At 35.4% G+C, this 17,276-nt stretch overlaps 1 protein-coding gene across 1 annotated transcript; it reads left to right on the top strand.

The window, feature by feature from the left end:
- The first annotated feature begins 6,813 nt into the window (after positions 1-6,813).
- On the top strand, positions 6,814-7,749 carry LOC119540734 (olfactory receptor 14J1-like). Its single transcript, XM_037844700.1, has one exon. It carries the CDS (start codon positions 6,814-6,816, stop codon positions 7,747-7,749), a length of 936 nt encoding a protein of 311 aa, XP_037700628.1.
- The last annotated feature ends 9,527 nt before the right edge of the window (positions 7,750-17,276 follow it).

The raw sequence follows: 17,276 nt of genomic DNA, 5'->3' as shown, positions 1-17,276 counted from the left end.
CCCATTATCCAGACTGGGCTCAGATCCTGGAACTAGTGATAGACACGTCAGGCTGGGTTTTAGAATTGCTATGTATTAGTGACTCCTGAGTGCCTTCTTCTCTCTCCCCATTTTGAATAGGAGTGCATATTTCAGTTATCCTATGCAGTTTCACCAATATTTGCTAGATGTGTGGAATGCAGATAAATTGCCTTTTTAGTTTACAGACCTTCAGATTGAATACTTGAATCTCATGACAATACTTGGGAAACCTTACCTATACTTGGAGCTGATTTAGATGAGATTTACATTCATATTTAAATGAGATCCTGGGTGTTGAGCCAATGCTTCATGAAAAGAGACACTGGGGGTATTGGGAAAAGTAGGTGAGTATATTTTGTATGTAGGAGGGGCAAAAGTTGTCACAACTTTTGCCCTTCTACATACAAAAGATGCTGGTCTGTGTGGAGACATGGAAGGTCCCCTGGCTCGACAGATTATACATAGGGCCCATTTCCTAAAATCTGGAAGCCTGAAGGCAGGCTCCAGAATGGGAAAAGGCCAAAAGGTTTGCATGTCTGAAAGCAGACTGCAATTTAGATAGGGGAATAGTTTCTGAGCTCTTGCTGGGCTCCTTCCGTGCTCCTGTCTCCTGCCTCCTGCCCCCTGCCCCTGCTGTTTCCTGTCTAGCCCCCAAAGAAATTGTCCCTTCAGACTAAAGATATGTAAATACACCTCATGGCTTTGGAGAGAATGCACCCCTCCCTGAAATACCTGCGGACAGTCACGTAGGAAGCTACCTTGTATGCTATAAAGACCTGTAGAAATGAGTAGAATAAAACTTTCCTTTTGCATGGACACGGAGGATGGAGTGTGTTCCCCTTCCTTCACAGGTCTGGGTAGACAAAGTCCATAAATGGCTGCCATCATTCCTTCCCTCCCAGTGTGTGCATGTTGTTCCTCATGTCAAGCAGTAGAGTCTAATTCCCCTACCTTTAAATCTTGGTTGGGCTTAGTGACTTGCTTTACCGAGAGTATTCTGTAAAAGTAGTGTTCTGGAATTTCTGAGGCAAGGTCGTAAGAAGCCTTCCAGCTTCCCCATGGGTCACTTGAAACTCTCACTCTTGAAACCTTATGACCATGCTGTGAAAAGTCAACATACAATGCCCAGCAACAATTTGCCAGTCATGTGAGTGAACCATTTTGTCCACCCAACTCAATTGAGTCTTCAGATGACTATGTTCATAACTGACATCTGCCTGTAAAGCATAAAAGACCTCAAGTAAGAATTGTGCAGCTAAACCAAAAAAAAAATTACTAGAAAGATAGTAAGTTGACATTTTAAGTCACTTAGTTTTGGGTTGGTTTGTTATGTGGCAATAGACAACCAAAATAGAGACACAGTTCTTAAGGACAATGCTAAGATTACCATTCTGGACATACTAAGAGCTCCAAATCCCTGTTGAGATTTCTAGATTAATAAAATTTTAATATTACTTGAATACTTAGGAGAGAAAATTATTTTCTTGTATGTCTTTCTCTGAAGGAAAAAGCTTGTTAGATGTTCAGAAATCCTTGGAAGTGGGGAGGAGGGGCAAGGAAGACCACTTAGGGAAGGCAGAGGTGTGTTTACCAAAAGCCAGGGTAGAGTGGTCTTGATCATTGGGGCCCCGGAGTATCTCCTGTGTGCAAGGTCTCTGGATTTGACCCAGCCCCACCCTCTTCTTCAGCCATGTTGATGGCAGAGGCAGAGAAGATAAGAACTTAGACCTCACTTCTCATTGGAGAGGAAAACTTGTCATCTGGCCTTGCGGAGAAGGTTCTACCTTATGCTCATAGTACATTATCTTCACCATGTGCTAGGATATATTTAAAAGGCCAAAAAAAAAAAAAAAGAAATGTAAAATACTTGAATGAGCTTGTATTATAACATTAACATTATTGAGAGTATCTGCTTTCCAGGCTGAAGTGATCCATTCAATATTCTAGTCCTGCTTTAGTCCTCTGTAATTTGTGGTAATTATGCTTTTCTTTTTAATACAAAAAAAATATATAAAAGTAAAAACTTGAAAAGGAAAAACAAAAAAAAATGTTAATGATTAATTAAATTCAATTTGACAGTTAATATCTACTCTGAGTAATGCACTGGCCTCAGTGGTGTTGGTAACACAAACATGAATTAGATTTGAGTCACTCTTTCAAGGAGGTAACATTCTAACAGAGATTGCTAAAATAACTGAAAGGGGATAAATACCAATATATTATTACCAATCAGGTGAAGAAATATTCCCTAATCTTATTCCACTAAATTCCAATCTAATTTCATTTTGAGTGGGGAAGTAACAGCATTTTTTTTAAATATGCTCAATGATATTACCTGGATCCAACTATCATTATGAAAATCAACTCTTACAGCTCCAAAAACAAACCCTGATTAAAATAGTTAACTTCTATACATACCACTATGTCAAAACATATCTTTCCCTGAGGCTATCATTTCAAAAACATGTGCTTTTCCAATGGTTAAAAGAAAACACAAAATAGCATAGAAGAGACTTCAGTGTAAGCTATCATTTCAACTCAACCTTCCAACTCATTGTCAATGCTTGTCATTATTATGAGCTAATAATAACATTACAAAGGTTTAATATAAGTCCTCCATTTTTTGCTTGCCTCACTTCCTGCATTTAGGGACCAATCCTTCCCAATTAAATAATGAAAAAAGTATCTGGTGTCTCTGATGACACTGGACAAGGAAACATGCTCTTTGAAATAAAATAGAATTTAGAATATAGAGTTGCAATTTGCAATTTGTGCTTGTGAAGCTGGAGATAGAGATTTAAAAACAGGAAAAGTGAAAAATGTTTAGAATCTTTCAAAGATTGAGTAAACATAGTAAATCTTATAAGTAGCTTAAATTATCTGCAGTAGTATTCATTATAAGAGGGAACAGATCTGCCCTTTTATATATTAAGATCAGAAACAGCAAATTGGAAGCAGATTTGACTCAGTATGAGGAAGACTTTTTTAATGTTTTCACCTGTTAAATCCTAGATTATAGTGTCCTAAAGATATATTGAAGTCCTATAATTGGAGAATTCAATATAGGATTAACGACAACCTTCAAAGAGGTGAAAAAATGGATTTATAATTTGGATAGTATGTTGGTAAAGATAATCTCTAAACTTTCCTCCCATTCTAAGATCTTTGAGTTTGCAATAATGTCCAAATTTATAAGCATGAAGATCACACAATCCAAGTCACCTCTGCTTTTTGGCAATGCACAAAGGGATATGACTCCCCTATACATGCATTTACTTTGCATGAACAAATTGAAAAAGGGATTTAATCCCTTTTTATTGGGTGTTCCAAAATCTAAAACACAAATTACAATGCTTTTAAATAATTTGGTCCAATGAACACAAATAGACTGAAATTCCACTTAAATAGGTGTGATAATTAACAGAAAAATAGTCTACAGGAAAATTCCAAGTAATTGCAAGTTTGGATCCCAGGGTGTTTACAAGGAGTCCCAAACACCCAGAGCACTCAGGGGCCTCTCTGCTCATGTCAGAACAGCTACATAGCCTAACCTCCAGTGGCCAGAGAAGGATTGAAATGACTTTATTTTTCCTCTCCATAGACCAGATTTTACTGAAAGTGGCTGGATTGCAGAGATCTAGACATTCTGCTAAGCGGTAGCTGCTCACACTGACAGCTTCTCCTAAGTTTAGGAAGGAAGTTCCTAGCTATCTTCTGGTGAGTTTTCTTGGACTCTAAAAGAAAAGATCATTCTAAGTAACAGAAATCCAATGAATTATAGAGTTAGAATAGGCAGAATAAAATCTTGCATTGTCATTTAGCTCATAAAAGCTAAAATAAAAAACTAATGAGCTGTTGTTTGTTTAAATGAAAATAAGCAATCTGTGAGAAAGTTGTAAACTTAGACTCAGAAATATTTTGTGGAGTGCAATTTCCATCTTCCCAGCAATGGCTTCATTTGTGCAACTATCAAAGAAGAAATCCAGGGTGAATAGACCACGAGAAGATACTTGTATCTTCTTGTATTCTTATGTATTCTTACAAGTGGCTTATAAGAGATATGAGAGCCTTCCAATATTAGAGGTCAAAGATAAATTGTTCAAACATAGTAGAAAAGTGAAAAACTGAGGATGGATCAAAATATATAATGCCATCAAAATGACCATATTTTCCATTTTCATAAAATAAGGATCAACAAAGTTCCATAGAGAAAGATTGTATCATAATGATTGTAAGAAGCATGTAAGACCATCCTTCCTGTAGCTACTAATCATTCGACTTTCTTGTCTCTTCTATTTCTTAGGAAGAAATCCTGATGTACATGAAATTCAAGAAAATCTTGGAATGGCCAAGCTACGGTCCATATTTTGAGAAAAATACAGAAAATGATATGTGACCAAAAATAAATGGTAAAAATCATTATTTCCTTGTATAAGACTTTCTGTTATGCTTTTTAAAATTCAAAATCCACCTAAAACTAAGATACAGCCATGGAGATTTGACTGTCTCCTTTGGTAAAGGACAGTAATTAAGGAGAAAGAAACAGTCAGTGGGATTAAAAAAGCAAAACTAATGTAAAATCTTGCATCAATACTCAAAATTGAAAGCTAAAGAGGATTTGGAATTTCATAGAAGAAGAAAAGTGACCCCCTTTATCTTCTTAATACAGAAAGTGTGATTCATTCTTTAGCTTTTGAAAGTACTAATATCTTGTAAAGAAAAAAAATTTTTATGTGATATCAGTACCAACCAATGACATACTCAAAGTCCCTTTATTTATTTTCCTTCTTCTGCCCATAGTATCAAAGATAGATGAGGCACTAGTAGATTAAACAAGGCTTAGATAGGTATTTATATCCCATAATAAAGTTATTTTTACATAGGTAGATGATGATGATAGATAATAAATATATATTTATTTATTCAAGAAAGGAAAAAGGAGCATATAGAAAAGCATAATGAAGAAAAAACTGCACTCAATTCCACTATATGACCACAATATATTAACCAATGTCAGTAGTACACATGAATTAATGGAAATACCAAATGTGGATGGTCATTTGGGGATAAATCAAACAATACTTCCATACACTTGGAATGAAGTCCATTCTGTTGGTTTTCATGACAGAAAAATTAGCAACATTCTCCCTGACACATGGAAATGAAACCTTTCAGGGTCCCTCAAAACCTTACCTAATGAGTTACAGTTGCAAGAGAAAATGTCTCAGTATATGTGCCATTATAATCTCTAGAAGCATAAGTGGTATCCTCAATGTCTGTGATTAATGTCTGTGTGCACACACACACAGGCATGTTATGAGGCTGAATCAATTTATATATAAGATAAACTACATGTGTGTTAGAGACTACCTCTTCTGGGCCAGGTGCTCGCCATCAGTCTCAGACTTAATTCTGACATAGTATATTACAGAACATAATACATAGTACATCACAGCTACATAATCTACTACAGGCACATCCCTGGATTTAGTGCTGGGGAACAAAAGGGAGGAGGGCATCAGTTTTCCATCTATCTCTTGGGGTCAGGATAATAAAACTTTAAATCACCAGTAATAATTAACTCTTGTCATGTGATATATTTCCTTAGACTCTTTATTATATGTTTATTCTATTTATTTACAGAGAGTATATATACTGTATTGTACTTTTATTTAATCCAAAATTGTAGTCACTATCTCATTTCATGAAAAATGTGTCATAATCATAACTTTCAAAGCCACTTAGAATATTTAACAATCCTCAGTTTGAATATTTTAAGGCTTTTCCTTTTTTGCCACTGCAATAATGCTAAATGAACATATTTTTTCTTAAATAGTCATTATTCAGATGATTTAATAAAAATATTTAGCATAAAATTAATTGGTATAAAGTACAGACTGCTTTAAGGCTTCTGTTCAGTGAGTTGCTGTTTTTCAGAAAGTCAGCACAAATTGAATATCACAGCTGCATGTTTTAGCTCTTAGCTTACTCTCTGTGCAATAGCCTTGAGTATTTCAATTTTGCATGTTTACTAATTTGATTAGTTTAAAATTTGTATGCCATTGTTAAATTTTATTTACTTAAGAACAAGGATAAATAATTTTTGATGTTTTCATTAGCCATTTTATTTCATTTTAAAAAATATACCTGAAATATCTGGCCTTTTGCTATTATTCTAATGGGAACTTAGCATTTTTAAGGTCAATTTATGTGATATTCTATGTTAAAGGTAATGATTGTATATCACAACTGTGCAAGACACTATTAACATACTATATGTGTGTTTAATTTTCTCTATTTTTCTGAGGAGTGTTTACAGAAGAAGAAAAATACATTAGGAGTTTATTCTCTCATATATGAAACATTATAAAATTGCATTAATAAAACCAGTGTCTTGGTAGTGGTGGTATATGAATAGATAGAAAGATTAATGGAAATAATAGGTAACTCAGAAACATCTTTATAAAAGTATGTGTGTTTATACTGAATGAAACTTTTAATGTTTATAAAATTTAGATGCTTTATGTGTTTCCTTTCCTTTGATTGAAATGGAGACATTAACATTTATAATCTACCTCACCCAATCTCCCTTATCACTGAGGCTAAATCATTTAAAATTCCTTAATATAATGATCACTAAACCAAGCTAATTCACACTTATGCTAGGTTAATGATGAAGTGATGATCCTGACTTCATGCCTTAACTTCATTAAGTGGCTTAATGAAAATTTCTTTCTATTGGTTGCCATCCTGTATTTCAGGCAGCATCATTCTTGGAAACTGAGAAGGAAGATGGCTAATTTCACTATAATTAGTTCATTTCTCCTCATGGGGTTTTCCGGCAAGCCTGAGCTAGAAATCTTACATGCTTCTCTGTTCTTAGTCTTATACCTAGTGGCTTTAACTGGCAATATTCTCATTATCACTGCAACTTCTAAAGATCATAGTCTCTCATCACCTATGTATTTCTTCCTGAAACATCTCTCCTTTTTGGATCTGTGCTATATTTCTGTGACTGTACCAAGATTCCTTTACAACTCTTTCATGCATAATGGCAATATTTCCCTCTGGGAATGCATATTGCAGTGTTTTGCATACACTCTCTGTGGTTCTGCTGAGATGGCCATGCTCACAGTCATGTCCTATGATCGCTACGTGGCCATCTGCCTTCCACTGCGCTACGAAATCATCATGGATGTCACTACCTGTGTTCACGGAGTTTTAGCAGTCTGGATCAGTGGGGTCATCTCTGGAGTCATGCATACCGCAGCTACTTTCTCCATCCACTTCTGTGGTACTAATATCATTCACCAGTTCTTCTGTGGTGTACCCCAGCTCCTGAAACTCTCCTGTTCCAATGAGTATATCAGTGAGCTGGGGGTCACTGGCTTCCTGTCCTTGGTGGCCTTCCTTTGTTTCATCTCTATTGGTCTCTCCTACACACGTATTTTCTCTACTGTCCTGAAGATCCCATCTGCTGAAAGCAGAGCCAAGGCCTTTTCTACTTGCCTGCCCCACCTATCTGTTGTTACATTATTTCTCTCTACTAGTGTCTTTGAGTTTCTGAAGCCACCTTCTGACTCTTCAACTGCATTAGACTTTTTGCTCACTATTTTTTATGCTGTTGTGCCACCAATACTCAATCCAGTGATCTATAGCTTGAGAAACAAAGCCATGAAGGCAGCTCTAAAAAACGTTTTTAAAAGGAGTGTCCACCTCTTTTCCTGAGGCACAACTATTAATTCCTGGTTGGGAGGCAAATTCAAAAATATAACACAATCAACCAAGAAATTATAGCTAAAAAAGAATTCATTATAGGGAAAGTCCTCATCTGAATGGATTGTCTCTGAGCAATAAAAACACTGAAACATAGAGTTACATCAAATTACTCTCATAAATACAGTAGATTCAAATCTCACATAATAAAACCAGCTGTGGAAAAAAGGCAAGTTTCTGTAATTTCAAAGAATTCAACTTAATTTCCTTTCCTGGATTATTTCTATCAGGGTGATGGAAAACCCAGTCAATTTGAGATTCCTCCCTCATTTTTTCCTGAGTTGCACATGAGTTTGAGTATTATATAGTATCCAAGCATTGTGGAGAGCCACCTGGATCTCAAGCTCTTCTGGCAATTAAGGGGTCCACTAAGGTTTATTAACCTCTTAGGGCTCCAATTAGTAATATACAGAGGTCACTCTGGAAAAGTCTCATTATGTTATTTATATTGTCTCTTCAGATGTAATGGATTACAATGACACCCACGTGGTGTGATTTTTAAATAATACAACAATCCGATAGAGACTTTGAAATACAGGTTTTTAACTCTTAAAATGAATAAAAGAAGACATATAAACAATATGAAAAGACTAATACTCTAGTAAAAAAGGCATATTTGAAAATTAAGCAAAAAATACATAAATATAATGTATAATATTTGAAATTTAAAACTCATGGATAGATTAAGCAGGAGATAAAACACAAGGAATGATAGAATAAGTGAACTAAAAGGTAAGTCAAAGGATTTCCCACAAAATGAGCATTAAGAAATGAAGTGATTTTTTAAAAATACATGGAAAACAGATTGGGAATCACAAAAGATAGAAAAAGAGGGTTCAATATTTATCTAATGATAGTTCCAGAAAGATATATTGATTTCTTTGTCCATTCTTTGAGAGAATGAGTTAGTCAATATTCAGAGAAATAATTTCTAAGGGTTTTTCCAGAATTAATAAAGTCACAGTAAAAATTGATCAGCATAAATAAGATGAATCCATGTGTAGTTATATCATACTGAAACTATAAAATAAACCAAAATTTTTTTAAATCTTGAAGTATAACAAGAAATTTTAAAACAATACCAATAAAATATTCTGAAAGCTTTATTATTTCACCTTTCACATTTAGTTCTATAATCCATTGGAAAACAAGCTTTGTACATTGTGTAAGGTAGAGATCAGTGTTCATTTTATTCACATAGTTACCCAACTGAACCAGCAACATTAAATGAGAAATATCTTTTTCATATTGAATTATGGTGGTGTTTTTGTCATAAATTAGGTGACTGTGTATGTGCGAGAGCCTTAAATATGTTCAGTTAATCTATACTCACACTTACAGTATAAAACTCTATTAATTACTGTAGCTTTACAGTGGTTTTTATATCTTCTGACCTAAGTTTTCTAATTGTGCTCTTGCAGAGTTTCTGGGCTACTCTAGGTCTTTTGAATATCCATGTAAGTTTTAGAATCAGTTTTTAATTTCCAGAAAATACTTGCTAAGATTTTTATTGGAATTACATTGAATCTACAGATCAAATAGAGGAGAAATGTCTTCTTTAAAAGAATGCATCTTTTAATCCATGAACAGGGTACTTTCCTGCATTTATTTAGATTTTCAAAAATTCTCTCAAATATGATATATGGTTTTCCATGTAATGGTTTTACACATCTCTTATTAGATTTATTTCTATGCATTTGACGTATTTGGTGTTATTGTAAATTGTATTTTTAAATTTAATTGTTAAAATTGCTGTGTCTAGTATTTAGAAACACAATTGGTTTTATATATTGATCTTATATACAGTGATCTCGCTCATTTTACTTATAAATTCTAGCATATCTTTAATAGATTCTGTTGAATTTTTATGTACACATCATGTTATCTGTGAATAAAGGTTTTCATTTTTCCCTTTACAATTTTTAAGACTTTTATTTCTTCTAGTATTTTGGTGCTGCCTGGGAACTGTAGGCCAATGTTGAATAAAGGTGGAGATAGTAAATTTTCTTGTATTATTCACAAACTCTAGAGAAATACATTCAATATTTCAAGGCAGCTAACAAAGAAGTACTCAGTTTTGGGGTATCTCCAAGTGGCTCATAAATGGGTCGAAGAAAGATAGACTTGGCTCCATACATCTGACATAGCCAAGGGAAAGTTGCCAAAACAAGTCACTCTGCTAGTTCAACATGACCATTCTTGCTGTCTCATCACCTGCCTCCCTCACTTCAACCCCAGAGAAACCAGAAGCAACCTAGAAAATTGGAAGAATGCATAGAATTGTGTAGCTGGTAAATACAGAAAGTGTGAAAATGGCCCCTACACTTTCTGCAGATTTCCACCCTGAAATAGAGTTGAATTGGATGTGGAGAGAAGCTTAACTTTGCATGAAGTTCAGTAATTTGAGTTATTACATTGGATTGAGTATATTAAATACTAAAGAGATACTAATCTTGTGACTAACAGTGATTATAGGACTTTTATTAAATATGAGTGAGACAGTTAATTATAGAGTACAAGCAATATGGGAAATATCAATTCTATTTGGGAAATAGGGCCAAAAAATGTTTTTTTATTGCAATGGTTGAATCATAATTATTTAATAGATCAGTAGCAATAATTGTAATAATAAAGAGCTAATATCAATTAGAGTTAACATATGTAAGGCAAAGTGTTAAAAACTTTTTCTAAAGGTATCTCATTTTTCCTTCTCAATAACACTTCCAGGAAGCCATAAGGACCACACTCCCCTTTGTCTAGTTTATGGATGGATGAGTAGAAAAATGGGGGAAGGAAAAAAACAAACAAACAAACAAAGGCACCCCGTGTTCTTTTATACTTTAATTGCTCTTTTTTACTTTAATTATTATTCTTGTTATTTGTGTGTGTGTGGTAATGAAGGTGTCAGGGATTGATTTTGGTGATGAATGCACAACTATGTAATGGTACTGTGAACAATCGAATGTACAATTTGTTTTGTATGACTGCATGGTATGTGAATATATCTCAATAAAATGAATTTTTTTAAAAAAATTTACCATAAATGAAAAAAAAAAAAATAACACTTCCAGGTAGGATTTATTATTATTATTCCACTGTCATAAATGAATGATTTAAGCCAGAGAGAGATAAGTAATTTATCAAGATACACATAGCTATTCAAGTAGAGAGATGGGATATGATTCCAGAAAGTCTGGCTCCAGACTTTATAATTTTAACACTAACCCCACCCCTAAATTTAGATCTAATCCTCATCCTAACACTTGAAAATGGAAGCAGATATTGCTTGAATATTGGGAAAACAGTTTAATATGTGGATTCAATTTTAAAAAGAAACAAGATATCTGACTTACAAATATTTATTTTGGGTATTGAGAGGAAGAATGAGAGATAGAGAGAAAATTCTACAATTAGCATATCAAGTTTAACACATTTGATAAACAGACCAGCATGGACAGGGATGGAAGAAGGACCTATGCCAATAAACGTCTATTTTCTCCCCAAACCCAATTTTATCCATCTTCATTAAAGATACTTCTCATAAACAGTTAGTACATTTTAGCAAAAACTTGGGTGACAATTTGTAACAGTATACAGCAATTTTCCAATACCATGCCTGCACAGATTATTTTTTCAAAAAAGTCACTGCAGATGGCTGAGAGATTTCAAATGGAGTCGAGAGGCCACTCTGGTGGACATTCATATGCACTATATAGATAACACTTTTAAGGTTTTAATATATTGGAATAGCTAGAAGTAAATACCTGAAACTACCAAACTCCAACCCAGTAGCCTTGACTCTTGAAGATGATTGTATAACAATGTAGCTTACAATGGGTGACAGTGTGATTGTGAAAACCCTGTGGATCGCACTCCCTTTATCCAGTGTGTGGATGGATGAGTAGAAAAATGGGGACAAAACCTAAATGAAAAATAGTGTGGGATGGGGAGGGTGGTTTGGGTGTTCTTTTTTTATTTTTATTTTTTATTCTGATTCTGATTCTTTCTGCTGTAAAGAAAATGTTCAAAAATAGATTGGGGTGATGAATGCACAACTATGAACAGTTGATTATACACCATGGATGACTGTACGCTATGTAAATATATATCAATAAAACTGAATTTAAAAAAAATTCAGTCCTCATAAATAATAAAAAGTCCCTGTAGAATTCAAGGAGGTTTTCATTTGATGCTTTTAAACAGAAAAAGTTTATAGTAAGTGTGAACACATTCAGCTGGCCCTGAATTTATAAAATGAAATGAAAATTGCAAAATTCTCATACTGAATATCTATAATATAAAATTGTGTTACATTTTTATTGTTATCATTTCAATGTCATCCCTGGATAGTACAAATTGCCTGGCAATTTGGAATCCAATACAATTCATTTTGAGAAACCAGGTCCAAATAGGTCTTTGTGTTTAAGATAGTAAATTCTATTCTGGTGGAGGAGAGGGAATGAGAAGAGAATACAAATACTGTAAGAAAGGGAAGATTTCAGGAATGTAGTGTGAGGAGTTCACCCAGAAAAACAACTATTAAACTGCTCAACATTCACAAAGAAAATCATTCAGAGTCTCCAGATTTTGATCAAAGAATGTACAAAAATTGGGAAGCATTTATGCAATAAAGTATATAGAAAATTGGTAAGAACAGTGGGAGGCTGTGACACTCGAGATAGAGACTGCACCTATTCCCTCATAGTTCTTCTTCATTTAAGGGAGATTCCAGCAAGATAGCAGCTGAGTGGCAGTTTCCTATATGCCCCTAGGGTGGAAGAGCTATTCTGGGTTGATTTGACAGCCAGTGAACATGGCAAAATCACACTTTCTACAGCTCCATTTTGGACAAGGTCTATATTGACCAAGTAGTAGCAACTGTGTGGTGGCACCTGTTCTGCATCTCCAACTCCCATTATGTAGAAGGATCTGAGTGGAGCAGGGGTGAGGAGTGTAGTTCCCCTTTCCCACACAGCTCTGTCTTACATAAAACCTGATTTGGTGAGATTAGCAGCCAAATTGCAGGTCTTATATCTACAGCTGACTGGGGTAGAAGAGATCTTCTGGGAGATTTGGTAGCTGGTGTGATTGGCATGTTCCACACTGGGTCTGGGATACAGAAGATCTAAACTGAGTGGTGACAACAACTCAACAATGGCATTAGTTTGCACACACACACACATACACAAACACACACACACACAAACACACACACAGCTCCTGCTCTAAGGGAGGATCCAAATGGGACAGCCAGTGAAGAGTGAATTCCCCACCTCTCTCTCCAGCTCCTGCTCCATTACATAGAGGACCTTCCCAGGGAAAGGATAGGGCAAACCTCAAGAACTGGAAATACCCTGACCCTGTCAAGGGGCCCAGAATTATTTGAACCATATTGTAGACCAGACCAAGCAATCTATGCCCCAGTCTATTCTTGAAATCAATATAGAAACCAGCTAGCAATTAATAGTGACTGATACCTGAATGTGATACTGTGCAGGTTTGAAGCTGCTATGGACCACAGAAGAGCCATGATCTTTTAATCCAATCTTGTGGGTGGGACCTTTTGATTGAACATTTCCATGGAGATGTGACCCTGCCCAGGCAGGGTGGGTCATAATTAGATCACTGGAGCCCTTTAGGAAAGGTCATGGAGAGAAGGAGCTCAAAGAAGCTGAGAAAGAAATTTGGGAGAGAAGCTAAGCTATGTAATCCAGAGTTTGCCCTGGGAGATGCTAAGAGCTGACACAGACCCAGATGCTTGGAGATTCAGACAGAGAGATATTTGGAGATTCAAAGCTAAGAGATGAAGCCCAGAGTTTGCCCAGGAGAAGCTAAGAGAGGACCCACAGATGCTTAGAGAGAAACACCCTAGAAGAACAAGCAAGAATGCACAGGAGCTGAGAGAGAGAAGCTAAGAGAGACAGAAGCCCCGAGACATTTTGGAGAAAGCCATTTTGAAACCAGAACACAGGAACAAAGGACCAGCAGAGTCCAGCCACATGCCTTCCCAGCTGACAGAGGTGTTCCAGATGACATCAACCTTTCTTTGGTGAAGTATCCTCTTGTTGATGTCTTATTTTGGATACTTATATGGTCTTAGAACTGTAAATTTGTAACATAATAAATCCCTTTATAAAAGCCAATCCATTTCTGGTGTTTTGCATAACAACAGCTTTAGCAAACTGGAACAGATACCCATAAAGGAAGGCAAGCCAGAAACTTAACAGGAAAGGTAGAGAAAGAGACAAAAAGAGCCTAGCTAAAATCAGAGTCATCCCTGGTGGTTGAAAAGACTGGGCATATGCCCAAGACTGTCTCTGAAGAGTAAACAGAGAGGGAACTTATGAGTTGGTAGTCCCTGGCTGAACGTAGATCAACCTCCCAAACTCTCTGAACAGTGAAAGTAGTCTCCAATCCTCCCACATATTAAACAGAAATAGGTGAAAACATTTCCTGTTCAGGAGGCACAACCTCAGACCTTTCAGTGGATGACCACCATATGGTGCTAAACTAGGGGAGACCTCTAGACATCCTTAAAGGTAAAAAGTAAGGGGAAAATTAGATGCTTCAAACTGTGGGGTAAGACACAAACATTAATCTACCCAACAGAAAAAAAAAAAGCCTTTAAAAAATCCAAGTATTATAGCCACAATGAGATCCAAGACCAGACATTTCAGAGTAAAAATGTTGAAAAACAAAAGGAAAATAAAGGGGAGAGTGATATCAACATGATAGTGGAATGACAGCCTTCTGGGTTCCACCCCAAAAAGCACCATAAGAAACTGTCAGAACCAATTTTCTCACAGCTCTGGTAAACAAAGGAAGTGTTGCAATAATTATGCAAGTGCTGAATCAAGGAAAAGTCAACTTAAAAATAGTAGAAAAACCTCATGACACCCTTACTAGCCCTCCTCCCAACCCTTCTCTGGCTCAGTGAAGTGCCAGTCCATGTTTCCAGTACAAGTCCTAGTTTTAGGTCCCAAAGGGAGCAGAATAACCCTTGTGTGCATATTGAGGTGCATGTATGGATGTACCAATCCATTAGGTGGCAGCCTGAAGGATGGTTCCAGGACAGTTATCTTAACCTCCTTGGTTGCAGAACTTGCTCTGGACATAGAAGTGGCTGTCTGGGCCACTAAAACACAATAAGAACATAATGAAACCACAGCTGTCTGAGGCAAAGTATTACCAGTTGAGATATAAAATCACACCCAGGACCAGTAGGAAAGGCAGTGAATTTCCTAAGGGGAGTTGGGCACATACTGAGTATCCAAGTATCAGGGGAATTGATAAGGCTATGCACACATGCCCAGGAAAAATGCATGCTCACCAAAGACCAAAGAGAAATTTATGTTTTTGCCTCAGGCTATTCATTATGCCCACTATAATGCTTGCTAAATGCTGAAGGAGAACACAAGCACAGAACCAAGATACAAGTACTAGGAGAGGCTTTTACTTTTGTTATTTTTATTATTGTTTTCAACTCCTGGCTTTAAAGGTAATCTGTGTCATAACACTAGATAAATACAAGCTTAAAGAATAAGACTTCAGTAACTCCAAAGGTCAAAGAATACAGTCTCTCAATCTTTGCATAAATAGTTTGGAAATTTATTTTTAAAAACAGATTACTATAGCCTTCAGCAAAAAGAAAAAAACAGCAAATCTTGTGGAAGGAGAGAACCTAACTTCCAGAGTTAACATGTTAAAATATTCAAATGTCCAGATTTCAACAAAAGTTCATAAGGTACCCAAAGAATAAAGAAAAGACTCTCCTTTCAAAGGAACAAAATAAAGCAACAGAAACCATCAGTGAAGAAAACCAGACATTGGACATACCAGACAAAGACTTTAAAAACTGTTCTAAAAAGGCTTAAAGAGTGAAAGAAAAATATGAACAAAAACCAAAGGAAACCAGAGAAATGATATATGAAGAAAATTAGAATTTCAGTTAAAATGTAGAAATTATAAAATTGATAATTTAAATTATCCAGTCTCAGGAAGAAAGAAAAAAAATGAAGAAAAGTGAATAGAGTAAGAGGCCCATGGGATGTCATCAAGCACACCAATATACACATTTTAGGAGTCTCAGAAGATGAAGAAAAAGATAAAGTGGCAGAAAGAATATAGGAAGAAAAATGGCTGCAATTTTCCCAAATTTAATGAAAGATATGAATATACACCTCCAAGAATCCTAACAAACTCCAAACAAATAACCTTGAAGAGCTACAGGCCTGGCACATTATAATTAAACTGTTGAATGCCAAAGACACAGAGAGAATCCTGGAACCAGCAAGAGAGAAGCAATATGTCATGTACAAGGGAGTCACAATAAGAATAAGTGCAGATTTCTCATCAGAAACCAGGGAGGAAAGAAAGCAGTGGGGTGACATATTTAAAGTGCTTAAAGAAAATATTGTCAAACAAGAATTCTAGATCTAGCAAAACTCTCCTTTTAAAATGAGGGATAGATTAAGATATTCCCAGATAAACAAAAGCTGAGGAAAGCATGTCACCATCAGCCCTCCAAAAAATGCGGAAGGGAGTTCTTCAAGTTTAAAGGGAAGATATTAGACAGCAGGTCAAAGCCATAAGAAGAAATAAAAAATCTCTGGTAAAGGTAACTACATTGGTAAATGCAAATGCTCAAACTATCGCTTTTGGTTTGTAACTGCACTTTTTGATTCTTACATGATATAAAATACAAATGAATAAAAAGTAATTATAAGTTTATGGCACTGGGCACAAAATATATGAAGATGTAATTTATGACAAAATACCATAAAGAAAAACTGAAACATCCACATATATGAGTAAATTAAACAATAAACTCAAACAACCAATGGATCAAAGAAGAAATCAAAAAGGAAATTAGAAGAACCTTGAAATTAATGAAAATGAAAATGCAACATATCAAAACTTATAGGATGCTGCCAAGGCAGTGCTCAGAGGGAAATTTATAGATATAAACACTTATATTAAAAAATAAGAAAGATATAAAATCAGTAACCTAACCTCACAACTGGAGAAGCTAGAAAAAGGAGAGCAATATAAACCCAAAGTTAGCAGATGGAAGGAAGTAATAAAGATTAGAGAAGGGATCAATGAAATAGATAGTAGAAAATCAATAGAATCAATGAAACCAAAAGTTGGTTCTCTGAAAGTATCAACAAAATTGACAAACTTCTAACTAGACTGACAAAGAAAAAAAAGAGAGAGAGGATGAAAATGACTAAAATCAGTGATGAAAGCAAGGACAATACTACCAAACTTACAGAAATAAAAAATATTATGAGAATACTAGAAACAACTGTACACCAACAAATTATCATCTTAGATGAAATGCACAAGTTCCTAGAAACACACAAACTACCTAAGCTGATTCAAAAATAAATAGACTATCTCAAGATATCGGTAAGAAGTAAAGACATTGAATCATTAATCAAAAACTTTCTAACAAGGAAAAGTCCACAACAAAATAG

This window comes from Choloepus didactylus, chromosome 7 (assembly GCF_015220235.1).
Source record: "Choloepus didactylus isolate mChoDid1 chromosome 7, mChoDid1.pri, whole genome shotgun sequence".
Lineage (NCBI taxonomy): Eukaryota > Metazoa > Chordata > Mammalia > Pilosa > Megalonychidae > Choloepus > Choloepus didactylus.
The sequence above is the reverse complement of the archived record's forward strand: the minus strand, read 5'-3'. Positions and strand labels throughout refer to the sequence as shown.